The sequence below is a fragment of the Crocuta crocuta genome, unplaced genomic scaffold (assembly GCF_008692635.1).
Source record: "Crocuta crocuta isolate KB4526 unplaced genomic scaffold, BGI_CrCroc_1.0 scaffold77, whole genome shotgun sequence".
Lineage (NCBI taxonomy): Eukaryota > Metazoa > Chordata > Mammalia > Carnivora > Hyaenidae > Crocuta > Crocuta crocuta.
In genome coordinates this window covers 3,066,537-3,084,302 of record NW_027532172.1, presented here as the reverse complement: position 1 = coordinate 3,084,302, position 17,766 = coordinate 3,066,537, and the positions used below count along the sequence as shown (strand labels likewise).

Sequence of the window (17,766 nt, the reverse complement as noted above, 5' to 3'; positions counted from 1 at the left end):
TAGCGTTTGTGACCAGCTTGCTCTTGTGACTGTGTTTCAGACTGCATGTCAGGCCCGTGTCCCTTCGGGGAGGTCCCGCTTCAGCCCTCAACCTCGGTGCTGCCCACCCTCAACAGAACTTTCGTCTGGGACGTCAAAGCCCACAAGAGTATCGGCCTCGAGCTGCAGTTCTCGGCTCCTCGCCTGAGGCAGGTGGGGCCGGGCGTGAGCTGCCCGGACGGAGTCACTTACAACATCAGCGGCCGCATCGACGCCGCCGTGGTCAGGATTGGAACCTTCTGCAGCAACGGCACTGTGTCCCGCATCAAAATGCAAGAAGGGGTGAAAATGGCCTTGCACTTGCCGTGGTTCCACAAGAGAAACGTCTCTGGCTTCAGCATCGCAAACCGGTCTTCTATAAAACGTGAGCACACCCCCTCCGTCCCCAGTGAGGCTGAAACACACACAAAATCCCCGTTGCTCTGGACCGTCAGATGGCAGGCAGTGTTGGTGTGAATATCTTGAAGGAAGACGCCTCTCTTCTGCAAGTGGTGTGGCTCTCCTGGTGTGATCACCCTTCTCTACTTTTTCTTTTTTTTAACATTTACTCATTTTTGAAAGACAGAGAGTGACCGAGAGTGAGCAGGGGAGGGGCAGAGAGAGAGACAGGGAGACACAGAATCCAAAGCAGCTCCAGGCTCTGAGCTTCAGTGCAGAGCCCGACACGGGGCTCGAACTCACGAACCGTGAGATCATGACCGGGGCCGAAGTCGGATGCTTAACTGACTGAGCGCCCCAGGCTCCCCGTCACCCTCCCCTACTAAACAAACCAGGATGCCACTCTCTTCTCTTGGTCCTTTGTTGCCTGTGAGGTTTGTTTTCAAAACACGCAGTGGGATTGGCCCCACAGACCTCTCCTCACCCCGTTTCTGATTTCTTTGTCCTGCCTTCTAGCCCTTTCACGTTTTCTGTGATTGTGTCAGTGGTTGGCCAGAGCCGGGTGTTAAATGCTCAGGAATTTTGTGAACTGAGGCTTAAACTGAGCTGCTAATAAAAATAAAACTGTGTAAACTTACAGTTACTCTAGAAACAAAGGTAACGCGCGCTCAAAACTCATCACTTCCTAATTATTTCACCACATTTTACCATTCTCTGTGCTCCTGAGGTTATTTACGCTGACTGTCCCTCTACAGTGCGGACACCATATGGTGACGAGCTACTGCGCGTCTGCCCCCAACTCCCCATTCATGTCACGTTGGTGGCTTGAAATCAGCCGTGCTACGAGGAAACTGGCAGGCGCNACCACCGATGTGTCCTTAGCGAGGGTAAGACCAGACCCAGCGCTCCAGAGCTGAGCTCTTCCTGACCCCGCTGCCCACCAGCCACGGACAACCTGCACAAGGTCTCATCACCTCCCCCTCTTTCTCGTTTGGGCCCCGCCCCCAACAGGACTGTGCATCATCGAATCCGTGTTCGAAGGCGAAGGTTCTGCCACCCTGATGTCTGCCAACTACCCCGACGGCTTCCCTGAGGACGAGCTCATGACGTGGCAGTTTGTGGTCCCCCCACACCTGCGGGCCAGCGTCTCCTTCCTTCACTTCAACGTCTCCAACTGCGAGAAGAAGGAGGAGAGGGTGGAATACTATATCCCGGGCTCCACCACCAACCCCGAGGTGTTCAAGCTGGGCGACAAGCAGCCTGGGAACATGGCTGGGAACTTCAACCTCTCTCTCCAGGGCTGTGACCAAGATGCCCAAAACCCAGGGATCCTCCGGCTACAATTTCAAGTTTTGGTCCAACATCCGCAAAATGAGAGCAGTAAGTGAGCCCCGCTTTCCTTTCCCCTCCGCCTCCAGTTCTTTCTTTCCCTCCTGGGGAGTGCGCTTGGCACGAGGTTCCCTTTCTGTTTCTCACCTGTGGCTTCCGGAACACTTGAACTCTGGACCCTGTAAGAGTTTCAGGACGTGTGCTGCTGGCCAGTAAGACAAGCTCACTGGTGAACGCCCACACTGAGAAGCAAATGCGGACTTGCGTTCAGGCCAAGTCGTTTGTTTGGTTTTTTTTAAGTTTATTTGTTTTGAGAGAGAGGATGTGGGAGGGCCAGAGAGAGACAGAGTCCCAACCAGGCTCTACACTGTCAGAGCCAAGTCCGATGTGGAGCTCGAACTCACAAACCATGAGATTATAACCTGAGCTGAAACCAAGAGTCTGACGCTTAACCGACTGAGCCTCCCAGGTGGCCTCAACCTAAGTTGTTTTGAGAGAGAGAGAGTGCATGCACGAGAGGGGGAGGGGCAGAGAGAGAGGGAGACCCAGAATCTGGAGCAGGCTCCAGGCTCTGAGTTGTCAGCACAGAGCCTAATGATGACCTGAGCCAAAGTTGAACGCTTAACGACTGAGCCACCCAAGGCGCCCCTGGGCTAAGTTGTTTTTAATGAAAGTGTTAGGAGGTTCCTTTCTTTCTGTATCACATGTCTTGACCCTCGATGTGAATCAGGATGCATATTGCACAGTCACCATCAGCTATGACAATGAACCCTATCTTAGTGGCTGGGCGCCCCATCCATACTGTGTACACACACTCTGTGCCAAGCCCTGATGTAAGCAACTACTTACACAGCCTTAGCTAATCCTTATTCCAACCCTAAAAGGTAGGCAGTAATCCTCAATTACTGCTGGAAAACCAGGAGGCCCAGGTTGCTCATAGAACTAGCCCAACATCACGTAGCCTGTCCGGAGCAGAGCAAGCCCAGACCCCAGAGTCTGTGCTCTGGATCATTCTGAACCCCAAGTGGGGGGTTACATCACTCTACACACAGTTACTGAGATGCCACCAACCTAGAAAAGGCCAGAACTAGGGGGAGGCCACGTGCCCGGGTAGCAGCATTAAAGGAGACGCTGCTCTGAGGCACTTACTTGCCTTCTAGAAGTGCTCACCCTCAAGGTCATGTAAGTACAAGGTCAGCCCCTGGGAGCAAGTGCCTCCTTAAACTTTGCTCCGCGGAGAGTGGTGTGGATGTTGAAATAAAAGGTACAAGACGATGGGCGTGTGCGTGGCTCAGCGGTTAAACATCTCACTTCAGCACAGGCCACGATCTCACAGTTCGTGGGTTCAAGCCCTGCATCGGGCTCCATGCTGACAGCTCAGAGCCTGGAGCCTGCTTCAGATTCTGTGTCTCCCTCTCTCTCTGCTCCTCCCCTGCTCATGCTTTGTCTGTTTCTCTCTCAAAAATAAATAAACATTAAAAAATTTTTATTAAATAAAAAAAGGAAGGACGCCTGGGTAGTTCAGTTGGTTAAGCATCCAACTTTGGCTCAGGTCATGATCTCACAGTTCGTGGGTTCAAGCCCCACACTGGGCTCTGCGCTGACAGCGTACAGCCTACCTGGGATTCTCTCTCTCCCTTTCTCTCTGCCCCTCCCCAACTCTCTCTCAAAACAAAGAAATACACTTTTAAAAAAAGGTACCATATGAGTTCAGAGTGGAATTAAGTGGGACCGAGGTGTTTTTAGTAGAGCTGATAAACACCTGGGAAGTGACGGCGGTGGGGGGGGTGGGGAGGAACCCGCCCAAGGGGCTGCCCTCTGGGCGTCTCTGGAAGCTACAGCCCCACCATATCCTTTTTAACTTTATTTATTTATGTTGAGAGGGAGAGAGCATGAGCAGGGGAGGGGCAGAGAGAGAGGGAGAGAGAGAATCCCTAGCAGACTCCGCAGTGTCATCACAGAGCCCGATGCAGGGGCTGGAACTCATGAATCGTGAGCCAAAACCAAGAGTTGGACACTTAACTGACTGAGCCCCCCAGGCGCCCCCACCCCATGTGTCCTGACCCAAGATGGCTTCTGACTTATAATAACCATGTAGAAGGTGTAGCTGTGTGTGTGTGTCCATTGATTGTGTCTGTGTGTGTGCGTGTGTGTTTACTGACATACTACTATGATCCCACTCTCACAATTGTATCATCGGAATGTTACAAACCGCCACACAAGAATCTGGAAACGGTGTGGGTTTGAATTTAGGAGACAGGGATTTGTTTATGATCTCAGCTATGGTGAGTGCTGGCGATTTTTTGTGTTTCCTAGAACATCAGCTGCGTTGATTTCTGCAACTAATCAGATTGTTAAACAGGCTTTACCCAGCGTCAAGAAGGGTTTGGCTTTAGTTTCGAGGTAAGTAAAGAGTCGCTAGCTGCAGGTTAAAGCCGTTGAGCGGTGTCCCGGCTTCCCATAAAGTAGGATCTGTCTGCGTGGATTTGAATCCCAGCTTCCCTACATGCCATGGGACTGTGGGCAGAGCATCTAACCTTTGTGTAACTCAGTTCCTCATCTTAAAATAGGATGGGCCCACCCTCTGGGGGTGCTTTAAGGATGAAATGAGGTAATACAGTGCCTGTCGGATGGTAAGCACCCTTAAAGTGTTACCCTGCAGGGTTCTAGATCAGAGACCCAGCACCTGTCCTCAGGGATAGACTGTAACCCAGCAGAGACGTGACTTGTGGGATGCAGGAGGTCACTTCCTAGGAGTTCTCAGTGGTCTGTGTGCCGTGGGGTTCGAGGCTGGCAGGAATTCGGGGGTGGGGAGGGCTCACGGCAGAGCCTGGCACTTTCCATCCTACCCAGGCGGCCCCAGGTGTTTGAGAGCATTGCCACGGGAAGGGAGTCTAGTCCGTGTGCTGTTTCTGCTCTTTCTTGGCCTTGGAAATGAGAAGGAAGAAGCTGTGGGGTTGCTTCAAGAGGCTGAGTCCTGCAGTAGGAGCCTCTGCCCTTCCTTCCCCAGAGAGTGTGGAGGAGCACCTCCTGGGGCTGGTCCTCAGTTGAGGCCTCCTCCTGCTGCTCTTCCCTGAGCCCAGGCCAGGGCCCCTTGCCCTTCACTTGACCGCCCTTTGCCCCCAGTAGAAGAAACAGCCGCCCAGAGCAGAGTGTGTGCCCCAAGAGTCCACATATGGGGGGTTTGCATTCATCACAATGTTGTATTTATCCGTCTACACAGCTCTGTCCCGCTAACCTCCTCCCAGTCCGGAGCCTTGTCTTATTCCTCTATCTTCCTACACCTACCACAGTTTTTGGCACATTCCAGGCCCTTTCTTTTTTGGGGGGTTTTTTTGGTTTTGTTTTTTTTAAGTAGGCTCCATGCCCAGCATGGAGCACAGGGCTTAAACCCACAACCCTGAGCTCGAGACCTAAACTGAGATCAAGAGTCAGATGCTCAGGGGCACCTTCGGTGGCTCAATGGGCTGCCTCCGACTTTGGCTGAGGTAATGATCTCACGGTGTGTGAGTTTGAGTCCTACATCAACCTCACTGCTGTCAAGGCAGTACCTGTTTCAGATCCTCTGTCTCTCTCTCTCTCTCTGTCTCCCTCTGCCCATCCTTTGCTCATATTCCCTCTCTCTCTCTCAAAAATAAACATTTAAAAATTAAAAAAAAAAGAAAAAAAAGAAGGGTCTGGGTGGTTCAGTCAGTTAAGCGTCCAACTTAAGCTCAGGTCATGATCTCACAGTTCAAGCCCCATGCCGGGCTCTGTGCCAACAGTGCAGAGCCTACTTGGGATTCTCTCTCCCTCTCTCTTTCTCTGCCCTTCCTCCACTTTTCTCTCAAAATAAATACGATAAACTTTAAAAAAAATCTCTACAGATTCCACAAAAATGATTAGGGGCCTTTTCAAACCTTCAGTCAATGAACTAATCCCTTCAGGGGTTCCCACGGTGTCAGTATAAAGTAGTGAAAGGTTGTCTTTTTTTTTTTAAGGTGAAGGTGTCTTTTCAAACCTCCAGCTTAGGTGTTTTTTTTTACGGAGAGGAAACACCTGCTGATTCTCTTGTGGAGAAACTTTCCATCAGGTTGTAGCCTTGAGCAAATCGGAGGTCTCTCTGTCACACCTACCCCTCCTCCTCCAGGCCTGGGTAGAGTGAAGCAACTTGTCAAAGCACAAAGAAGACACAGAGTAATATGTCTTTTCTTTCTGTAGATTTGCAAATGTAAATAGTGACATTTCCATTGCAAGCACCCCATCTGTGAGAGGGGAGGGGTGCACACTTCCATCCTGCTCTGACAGCTGAGGCAGTGCATAAATTTACTGTGGCTACCCCTCAAGTTATTAAAAAAAATTTTGTAGGGCGCCTGGGTGGCTCAGTTAAGCATCCGACTTCGGCTCAGGTCATGATCTCAGGTTTCATGGGTTTGAGCCCCACGTTGGGCTCTGTGCTGACAGCTCGCTCAGAGCCTGGAGCCTGTTTTAGATTCTGTGTTTCCCTATCTCTCTGACCCTCCCCTGCTCATGCTGTCTCTCTCTCAGAAATAAATAAAAAATGTTAAAAACAAATTTTGTTTAATGTTTATTTATTTTTGAGAGAGACAGAGTGTGAGCAAGGGAGAGGTAGAGAGAGAGGAAGACACAGAATCTGAAGCAAGTCCAGGCTCTGAGCTGTCAGCACAGAGCCCGACGTGGGGCTCAAACCCACGAGCCGCAGGACCATGACCTGAGTCAAAGTTGGACGTCCAAAACTAGCTGAGCCACCCAAGGTGCCCCTATTTTGTTTTTAATGTTTATTTATTTTTGAGAGAGAGAGAGAGAGAGAGAGAGACAGCGTGAGTGGGGGAGGGGCAGAGAGAGACACGCAGAATCTGAAGCAGGCTGCAGGCTCCAGGCTCCGAGCTGACAGCATAGAGCCCTACTCAGGGCTCAAACTCACGAACCGTGACATCATGACCCGAGCCAAAGTCAAACGCTTAACCAGCTGAGCCACCCAGGCGCCCTGACCCTTCAACTACTTTGAGAGCCAACCAGACTGAGTATGGACAGAATCAGGTTAGATGACTAAGGAATGAGATGCGGACGCAGAGCCAAAGAACGGGATGTGGGCAGTGTGTTAGCATGGAGCCAGGGGCCTCCTGAAGCCCCCCACAATGCAAGATCCGACTTGCCCAGAATCCGGATTGTTCTCTACAACATCCGCTCTCTGTGTTGGCCGAACCACTGGGTGTCTCATTATACAGTAAGCCTCAGAGGAAAGAGGAATTGTACAACCACAGGATGTTTCCACACCCACCAGAATGGCTAAAATAAGTGAGGCTGGCAACAGCAAGGGTCGGCGAGAACGAGGGGCCTTCAAAGCCTCACGTGCTTCTGGCAGGAAGGGTAAGAGGGTGCGATCGCTTAGGAGAACGATCTGGCAGTTTCTCACAAATTTACACCTTCCTATGACCCAGAAATTTCACTCCAAGGTAATTAGCCCAGAGAAACGAAACCGTAAATCTGCTCAAAGATTTATAAAAGAATATGTACAGGGGCGCCTGGGGGCCTCAGTCAGTTAACCATCTGACTCTTGGTTTCAGCTCAGGTCATGATCTCGCGGTTCATGGGTTCGAGCCCCACATGAGGCTCTGCCTGGGGGATTCTCTCTCTCCCTCTCTGCCCTTCTCCTGCCTGCTCTCTCTGTCTCTATCTCAAAAATAAATAAACTTAAAAAAAATTTTTTTAGGGGTTCCTGGGTGGCTTAGTCAGTTAAGCATCCAGCTTCGGCTCAGGTCATGATCTCACAGTTCATGGGTTTGAGCCCTGTGTCGGGCTCTGTGCTGATGGCTAGCTCAGAGCCTGGAGCCCGTTTCAGATTCTGTGTCTCCCTCTCTCTCTGACCCTCCCCTGCTCACGCTGTCTCTCTCTTGGAAATAAATAAAACATTTAAAAACAAATTTTTTTTAAGAATGTGTACAGCCATTTTATTCATAATTGGAAACAACCAAATCTCCATCAATATAGGAAAAAATAAGTGTGGTATATTCATTCTATGGAATACCACTCAGCAATAAGAAGGAAAAAGTGACTGATATACAAAACTACATGGATGAGCCTTAAATACATTTTTCTGAGGGGGAAAAACCAGACAGGAGAGTATATACTGTATGATTCCATTTATATGAAGTTCCAGAATGTGTGATGTCTACAGGGATAGAAACCAGGAAGCGGCGGCCTTCGAGGGGCATGACTGGGAGTCAAGCAGAATTGACTAGAAGGGGGCACAGAAGACCTTTCTGGGATAATAGGAATGTTCTAGATCTTGCTTTGGGTGATAGATACAATGGATATATAAAATTGTCAAAATTCATCAAACTGAACAACTTAAGATCTGTGCATTTTATTATATGTAAATTATATGTCAAAAAAGCAAAGGGAGACTGCAGCTAGTGATTAGCAGGTTTGGGAGTCAGACTGCTTTGGGCACTTACTAGCAAGCTGTGTGACTTTGGACAAAAATTACTTAATCTTTTTTTTTTTTTTAAGTTTATTTATTTACTTTGAGGGAGAGACAGACAGACACAGTGTGAGTAGAGGAGGGGCAGAGAGAGAGCTGGAGACAGAATCCCAAGCAGGCTCTGTGCTGTCAGTGCAGCATGAGATCATGAGCTGAGCTGAAACCAAGAGGACTCTTAACCGACTGAGCCACCCAGGCCTCCCTGAAAATTACTTAACCTTTCTAAGCTTCAAATTTGTAGTTTATAAAATGGAGAAAATAGGGGCACCTGGATGGCTCCCGGTTCATGGGCTTGAGCCCTGCATCAGGCTCTATGCTCACAGCTCAGAGCCTAGAGCCTTTTTCCGATTTTGTCTCCATCTCTCTCTGCTCCTTCCGTGCTTGCTCTCTGTGACTGTCTCTCTCAAATATAAAATAAAAAACATTTAAAAAAAATTTTTAAAAGATACGCACCAGAGGGGTGCCTGGGTGGGTCAATTGCTTAAGTGTCTGACACTTGTTTTTGGCTCAAATCAAGATTTCTATGGTTTGATCCCCAACAGGGCTCTGAGCTGGCAGCACAGAGCCTGCTTGGGATTCTCTCTCACCTTCTCTCTCTGCCCCTCCCCTGCCTGTGCTCGCTCGCTCTCTCAATAAAGAAACTTAAAAAAAATAGACAGGCACCAGAGCTGTAGCCAACTCTCAATGGATGTATAAGCTGAATGCAGAATAAATCTTTGTTATTCTAACGCTTTGGATTTGGGGACCATTCATTACTGCAGCCTAATTTAGCCTGAGCTGACTGATACACTCCCTCTCAAGGATATCATGAGGCTTAACAACCTAACACACAATGGAGTCTCTACCATGAGCCAGATACGCAGGTCATGGAGATCCAGGAAGTTCCCTTTCTGGCGGGAAGAACAAACAAACAATTGGAAAATGAGGACTTCCCATCAGAGAGAGATTTGCTTCCTCCTTCACCCACACTGGAATGGCTTTTAAAACATTTCTAAAAGCATAAATTCCAAGGGAAATGATAAATGGAAAGGAAGCAATAGTCTAACATTTCCTAAAGTGGGACATAGACGGGTAACTGATTCAGCAGACCCGAAAGTGCAGAATCTAACCCCACAGTGGGAAACTCCAAGAAGAAATGTTCAAAGGCCCAGGAATTGGCAGCAAGTCACCTCCAGAACTGGGGCTAAAAGTGGGAGAAGCCGCTCCAGCCCCAGATCTACCAAGCAGCCGTGGGACACTCCTCCTCCAACCAACAGAAGATAGGCATTTCTTCCTTGGTAAAGGGAAGTTTTTGAACCAAAGATCTTATTTGCATTAAATTAGAGAAGTGCTAAGCTGAACACGGGGCTTGAATAAAGATTGATGTGCTGACTTTTTTTTAAGTTTATTTATTTTGAGAGAGAGAAAGAGTGTAGGTAGGGGGAGCCGGGAGGAGGAGCAGAGAGAGAGAGACTCCCAAGCAGGCAGCTCAGAGCCCAATGCGGGGCTCAAACTCATGAGCCATGAGATCATAATCTGAGCTGAAATTGGGCGCTTACCCGACTGAGCCAGCCAGGCGCCCCTAAACGTTTTTTTTTTTCATTTATAATTTGTGTTCACTCACATCTTTAAGGAATTTCTCTTTGCTTTGAAATACCAGTCTAATTTGGATTCTTTTACTAATGGGAGAGACTCTTCTCCTGGCCCAACCAGGAGTAGTTCATCTTTTTCTCACTTGTTTGAAAGATAGCATTTATTAGAGACTAAATTATAATATCAATGGGTATAATATCTATGAATAATATCTAGGAAGAAATATAATATCTATGAATCTTCTTTCCCTGCATTAATGGCATACTGCTGCTAATTACTACACACGAGAATATTTATACAGGAGGGGCGCCTGGGCGGCTCAGTCGGTTAAGTGTCCAACTCTTGGTTTCCGCTCAGGTCATGATCTCACAGCTCGTGGGTTCTAGCCCTGCATCGGGGTCTGCACTGACAGTATGGAGCCTGCTTGGGATTCTCTCCCTCTCTCTCTCTGCCCATCTCCCTCCTCTCTCTTTCAAAATAAATAAATAAACTTAAAAATATTTATGCAGGAAGGTATTTAAGTAAATTATGGTGAGTCTCACTTGTTAATTATCAGCCACTAAATAAATGATTTTCAAAGATGCGTAAATATGAAGACTACTTGGAAAAATAATTAAAGCCATGTAAAGTAATAAAGTAAAAGCTGAGTATAAAATTGTATGTGTACTATACTTTTTACATAGGTGAAAATGTTCACGTGCATGTGTATGAACAAGAACTAAGATGAATTTGAAAGAGTAAAAGCAGTTAAGCAGTGGTAGTAACTCAGTCCATTATTTTTCTTTTTCAATGTCTCCTAGAATTCTTATACGTTCTCTCTTCTTTTTTTTAATTGTTTAAGTTTATTTATTTATTTAGAGAGATAGCACAAATGGAGAAGGGGCAGAGAGAGACAGGGAGAGAAAATCCCAAGCAGGCTCCATGCCACCAGCACAGAGCCTGATGCGGGGCTCAAACTCACGAACCATGAGATGCTGACTTGAGCTGAAGCCAGTCGCTTAACCGACTGAGCCACCCAGGCTGTTTCCAGCCAGGAGAGGTTTAGTGCTCATTTTTGCCCGTCCACCAGTGGCCACTGATCCACGCCTCAGGCCTGTTTTCTCTTTGTGGTTTCAGATAAAATCTACGTGGTCGACTTGAGTAACGAGCAAGCCATGTCACTCACCATCGAGCCGCGGCCCATCAGGCTCAGCCGCAAGTTTGTCCCCGGCTGCTTCGTGTGTCTGGAGTCCCGAACCTGCAGCACCAACCTCACCCTGACGTCCGGCTCCAAACACAAGATCTCCTTCCTTTGTGATAACCTGACGCGCCTGTGGATAAACGCGGAGAAGACCATAAGTACGTCCCCTTGCCGCACTCCTCCGGGGCCGTAGGCAGCTCTCCCCGCCCCTCCCCATCTTCTCCATGGGGTCCACTGAGTAGGTTATAAATAGTCTGATCAGAAATGTCCCCCGCCGTGCAGGGTAGGCAAGGGCGCCCAAGACGCAAACAGGGAGGTGGAGATGGGCCCCTCTAGGACCAGAGCCTCAGGTGCAATGGTGTCCTTCAGAAGTACGCTGCATTCCCACGTCCATGCTGGTCCCCTCTGCCCAGCCGTCCAGAATGATGAGATCTCTCCTCTGTGGAGCCTTCCCCAGCCTCTCCCATCCACGTGCCCCCGGCCCCCACGCTCACCAAACACCTATCACCTCTTGCATGAGACTGAGCATCTCAAGGTCAAGAACTGTGGCTTCTTCCACTTTTTTGTCCCTTTAGCCCCCGGTGGTGCTGGACATTATTAGTCACCTAATAAATGTTTGATGATTGGAGGGCAGCAAAATGCATAGTCCCCCCGCCTTCTGCTGGGCCACCATGACCCCCGACGTGGATGCTCTTAGACTTTCCGCAGATGAAGCAGCTGAGGCCACACGACGCAAAGCAGCCTGCCCGCCAGGAGGTGGCCAAGCTGGGATGCAAGCTGATAACTCCCCAACTCCAGCCCTGCTCTGACCACTGCATAAAACTACCCGCCCACGGCAGGGGGCCGGGGGGAGCCAGAGAGCCCGGGGTGGTCTGGAGGGCTGGGCAGGATGCACCTGCCGGTCTCCTCCCTGCCTGGTGCCACGAGCCCTTCTCTTCCAGGCTGCGCGGACCAGCGGTACTGCCACAAAAGGTCCTACTCCCTCCAGGTGCCCGGGGACATCCTCCAGCTGCCTGTGCAGCTGCACGACTTCTCCTGGAAGCTGCTGGTGCCCAAGGACAGGCTGAGCCTGGCCCTGGTGCCCGCCCAGAAGCTGCAGCAGCACACGCCCGAGAAGGTCTGCAACACCAGCTTCAGCTACCTGGTGGCCAGCACGGTCCCCGGCCAGGACCTGTACTTCGGCTCCTTCTGCCCCGGAGGCTCCATCCGGCAGATCCAGGTGAAGCAGAACGTCTCCGTGACCCTCCGCACCTTCGCCCCTGGCTTCCAGCAAGAGGCCTCCAGGCGGGGCCTGACCGTGTCCTTTATCCCGTACTTCAAAGGTAAGGATGTCTCCCTCTGTCTCCCCGTCTCCCTGCCCCTTTCTCGTGTGGGCATCCGTCCCCTGTTGGGTGTGCGATCGTCTTGATTAAGTTGTCAACTTGAAGAGAAGGGGTAGTTTTGTGGACTAGTGCTCGTGCTAGAAATGTGAAAGACAGGGAGCCCTCCTCCTGAGTCTGCCGTTAATCTAGCGTGGAAAATTCCGGGAGGCAGAAATAAGTCTCTGACAGTGGGGGGTGACGGGTGGCAGGCGGGAGAACAAATAATCAGGTTCGAGTCTGTTTTGGAAGCAGGCAGAGCATAAATGAGAGTCAAACAAACCTCCCGAGTCCTGGACTTTTAAGGTGTTCGCATGAAAATCCTTGTGTGGATTTGTTTTTTGTGGGGTTTTTTTTAGTTTATTTTGAGACACAGAGAGAGAGTGTACAGGCAGGGGAGGGGCAGAGAGAGAGGGAGAGAATCCCAAGCAGGCTCTGCACTTGCAAGCCTCAATCCCATGAACCTTGAGATCATGACCTGAGCTAAGATCAAGTCAGACAGACACTTAACCAGCTGAGCCACCCAGGCACCGAGCCAAGACTTTTATCTGAGGTTCACTTCGTACTTTGTTCCCAGAGGTCTGAGTGGGGAAGGAGAAGAATCTTTGGCCATAAGATTAAGATCAGCCCTGGGACGCCTGGGTGGCTCAGGTGGTTAAGCATCCAACTTTGGCTGAGGTCCAGTCTGTGAGTTCAAGACCCACATTGGGCTCTGTGCTGACAGCTCAGAGCCTGGAGCCTGCTTCGGATTCTGTGTCTCCCTCTCTCTCTGTCCGTCTCCTGCTTGTGCTCTGTCTCTCTCTCTCAATAATAAATAAACTTTTAAAATACATTTAAAAAATACATAAAAATAAAAAAATAAATAAAAACATGGGGCACCTGGGTGGCTCAGTCGGCTAAGCAGATGACTTCAGCTCAGGTCATTATCTCACAGTTCGTGAGTTCAAGCTCCGCGTCAGGCTCTGTGCTGACAGCTCAGGGCCTGGAGCCTGCTTCTGATTCTGTGTCCCCCTCTCTCTCTGCCCCTCCCCCACTCATGCTCTGTCTCACTCTCAAAAATGAATATAATAAAAATAAATAAAAATAAAGTTTTTGTAAGCAAAAAAAAGGAAAAATCTTTATTGCTAAAAAATGCTAACCATCATCCAAGCTTCCAGTAAGTTGTAATCACTGATCACAGATCACCATAACAAACATAATAATGAAAACGTTTGAAATGTTGTGAGAATCACCAAAACCTGACACAGAGACACAAAGTGACCAAATGCTGTTGGGAAAATGGCACCACAGACTTGCTCAGTGCAGGATTGCCACAAACCCTCAGCCTGTAAAAAGCACAGGAGCCGCAAAGCATAGCAAAATGAGGTGAGCCTGTGAGAAACTTTAATGTCGGGGCGCCTGGGTGGCTTAGTCGGTTGGGTGTCTGACATCGGCTCAGGTCATGATCTCACGGTTTGTGGGTTCGAGCCCCACATCGGGCTCTGTGCTGACAGCTAGCTCAGAACCTAGAGGCTGCTTTGGATTCTGTGTCTCCCTCTCTCTCTGACCCTCCCCTGCTCACACTTTGTGTCTCTTTTTCTCAAAAATAAATAAACATTAAAAAAAATTTTTTTTTTAAAAGAGAAACTTTAATGTCATCACAGAGAGCTCTATTGAACGACACTAGTGCAGACGCTTGAACATCGTCTCCTCCGCCGTTTTCCCTCCATTTTGGCTCAGTGAGACATCTGTGTGGATTCTCTCCCCTTTCCTGCAGAGGAAGGCGTCTTCACAGTGACCCCAGACACAAAAAGCAAGGTCTACCTGAGGAGCCCTAACTGGGACCGGGGCCTGCCATCCCTCACCTCAGTGTCCTGGAACATCACTGTGCCCACGGGCCAGGTGGCCTGCCTGACCTTCCTCAAGGAGCGGACCGGCGTCGTCTGCCAGACGGGGCGTGCGTTTATGATCATCCAGGAGCAGCGGACCAAGGCCGAGGAGATCTTCAGCCTGGAGGACGAGGTGCTCCCCAAGCCCAGCTTCCACCACCACAGCTTCTGGGTTAACATCTCCAACTGCAGCCCTGTGAGTGGCAAGCAGCTGGACCTATTCTTCTGGGTGTTGCTTACCCCCAGGACTATAGGTAAGGGCCCGCCAGCTCTCGTGCGGGTGGTGGTAGATAGCAGATGGGCGGCCAAAGGCTAGGGCTCAAGCCTGGGAGGGACTCCGAAGACGTGGATTTGAGTGTGGGCTCTCCATGTATCAGTCGGCTTTTGCATCAGCAATGCCACATAACAAACAACCCCGGAACTCCGTGGCTTAAAAACAGCCATTTGTTATTGCTCACATGTTGGCTGGGCGATTCTGGTCTGAACTGGGCTTATCCGGGTCACTCGCTCATGCACCCATGGGCAGCTGCACAGAGCTAGAGGACTTTGTTGATCTTGGCCATGCACTCTCACAGGTCTGGCGCCCAGCTGCAGTTAGCAGCAATAATTCGGTTCCTTGGCTCTCCTCCCCACAGTCCCTTACACTCCAGCCTGCGCCTTGTTCTCACTGAAGCAGAGAGACCCAAGAGAATCTGGGGGGAGCCTGCAAGGTCTCTTGATGCTTGCGTTAGGAACTCACACACCACCTCCCCTGGAATTCTTTTGTCCTGCCTGAAGTCAAGGGGTGGACAAATCAACTCCACTTCTTGGTGGGAGGAGCTGCAAGAGTCACATGGTAAAAGACATGGTTCAGGGAGGGGGAGAACTAGTGGGTTTTTATTGTCCGTCTGCCACGATCATATACCATTAATCTCTCTCTGGCCCAGGAGAAAGAAGTTTCTTCACTTTCTAACCTTCCTTGTCTTTAGAGGGTGGATAGTAATAACTACCTCATCGAAGTATCAGGAGGAAGTCAGCATTGAGGGTTCACATGTGGGGACCTGGAAAGTGTGACATAGATATTTGGTGCTGGCGTTTCTTACCAAGTCCGGTGAAGCCTTGGAAAACGCCCTCGGGGGCTGGCCTTAGGCTCAGAATCGCAGAATCCACCAAAGAGTTTCCAGCAAGGAAGCGCATGTGCGGCAAATCCCCTGTGATAGGGCCACATTTGCCTTTATTCCAAGACAGTCACAGAGCACCGCAGAGTGTTGGAACCAGAAGGGAGCGTGGAGGTGGTTTCTCCCGGCCCCTTCCCTCTCTGGTGGTCAAAGACACTGTGTGTCTGCCCAAGACCACACCGCTGGGTAGCAGCAAGAGAACAATGGGGAACGAAAAACCACAAGTGAGAAGTTCTCCCATACTCTCAGCTTAGTTCCTGGGTCTGCTGACTCTCACATTCATTTTCTGTCATTTATTTCTACTACTTTTTCTTTAACTTTATTTACTTAAGCCATCTCTACATCCACTGGGGGGGGGGGGCTCGAACTCACAACCCCAAGATCCAGAGCTGCATGCTCCTCTGACAGCCCACCAGGCGCCCCATTTATTTCTCTTTCTCTCTTAACCTCACCTTTTGTTTTCTTGCTGAACAAGCACGAAATTCTAAATCCCTGCTCGGTGTGGGGCTCCCTGTCTGATTTATTTCCTTTCTTCTACAACTGTAAGAAAAGAACAGCATAGATGAAACAACCCTGTCCTGAACACCTTCACTGCTGACTTTAGACTCCCTGCTTTCACTCCACCCCTCTGCTCTCTTCTCCCACATAGGCTGTGGGGACCGGGTGGACACACCCAGGGGTAGGCCCAGAGTAGCCTTTGGAGTGGATCTGGTAGGGCCCCCAGTTTGTTTTAGTTCTATCACTGCGTAACAAACAGCCCCAAGATTTAGTAGCTTAGACAGAACACCATTCTGTTTGCTCACAAGTCTGTGGGTCAGGAATTTGTACAGGACACAGCAGGGTGGCTCTTCTCTGCTCTTGGCTGGGATGGTTCACCTGGGGACAGATGTCTGGAGCCTTGGTATACTCACCTTCTGCCAGGTTCCTCGGGGTGTGTTCCTCATGGAGCCTCCACACGGCTGGCTTGGGCTTCCTCACAGCATGGTGGCCTCAGTGTAGTCAGACTTCTTCCATGTGTCTTACTGGCTTGCCCTCAGACAGAAAGCGCAAGACGTTGCCAGGCCTCTAGAAGGCCCCAGAACCGGCAAGTCAGGAAGAGTCGAGAAGGAGGGAAGTGGGCCCCTCTTACTGTGAGGAGCAGCGTGTGTGTACCGGGAGGGGAAGGAAGGGATGGCGGCCGTCTCTGGAGACTGTCTCCTCCAGTTAATCATCGGCCCGATGCCCCAACTCCTCACCCTTCTCCCTCATGTCTCTGCTCACAGACCTGACTGTCATCGTCTCCGTGATCGTGGGAGGTGGCGCCTTACTGCTGGTAACCCTCGGACTCATCATTTGCCTTGTGAAAAAGAAGTAGGTGGAATTTCTCAAAACCATCTTCAGCTGCCCTGATGCCTCCTTAGGTCACACAGACCAGAGCTGTCGTAAACTATGGACTTCTTTTGCTTCCGGTTCCTCTCCGGAGGATCGGTGTTAGATAATATTGCTTGGAGGTGAGGGGGAAGAAAAAATAACAGAAAACATGGCTGGTGACATTTTGGCCTGCAGTTTTCACACCATGTGTCAGCACACGTCAGCTGTGAATCACCTACTGTCTGCTCATCAGACGGCACTCATCACAGGGGTGACCTTAGCAGGAAAACGATCACATCGGGCCTGCCACACCTGGCCTCTGGGCCTGTGTCCTCTGTCCCCTTGAGAGTAGATGCATGCTGTCCCCCAGTGTGTCCTCCAGTTTCTTAAACTATTTTATGCTTGTGTATTGGACTCCAGACAGGCACCAAAAAGCTAGCCCTGTGGGCGAGAGGAAGGAAGACCCAGTTATCTGACTCAGTCTCACCTCCCGCCCCCTCAGGGGGGCGGCTGCTGTTTTATGAAAGGAAAGCGTTGACCTTTTTAGACCTAATATGCGCTGCTACCAGATTTGATCAGTTCTGCTTGTATTTCTGATTAAAGCCATGAAGGGGGGGGAAGGGCGGGGGAGGAGGGATGCTTTCCTTAGCACGATTCAGTCTTCCAACAAGACAAAAGGAATTTTTTTATTCACCGGAGCTGTGACCACACAGCCCAGATTCCTGACTAATAGTGAGACATTCTAGAAATGTCTGCGCTGATGAGGAATGGGCTGCCCACAGCAGATCCAGGGAAACGCCTCTTTTCCATGAGATGAGGTTGTACATATATCGCACAGGGCGGGGGGAAAGGACTTCTTTTTATGAATTATCGTTTTATGGTTTTTCTAGGAAACTTCCTTGTCTGGGGTGCGGGCTCTTCTACCCAGATCTGAAATCTCGGTGTTAACACTGGGCCCCTATTCGGGAGGAAGCTGGGTGAGGGGAGCATCCAACTCTTACCTCCATCTCTGAACTGCCCCAGTTCTGGCCTGAGAATCACGAGCACTGGC

The 17,766-nt window shown here is 50.0% G+C and overlaps 1 protein-coding gene across 1 annotated transcript in view; it reads left to right on the top strand.

The window, feature by feature from the left end:
• The window catches only part of CDCP1 (CUB domain containing protein 1), a 55,564-nt gene that overhangs the window by 34,595 nt on the left and 3,203 nt on the right, over positions 1–17,766 (top strand). Inside the window, exons 3-8 of the mRNA XM_077777285.1 lie at positions 41–403; positions 1,429–1,797; positions 10,919–11,140; positions 11,924–12,304; positions 14,097–14,462; positions 16,628–16,715. Of these exons, the coding sequence (XP_077633411.1) occupies positions 41–403; positions 1,429–1,797; positions 10,919–11,140; positions 11,924–12,304; positions 14,097–14,462; positions 16,628–16,715 (1,789 nt within the window). The remainder of the gene's footprint in view (positions 1–40; positions 404–1,428; positions 1,798–10,918; positions 11,141–11,923; positions 12,305–14,096; positions 14,463–16,627; positions 16,716–17,766) is intronic.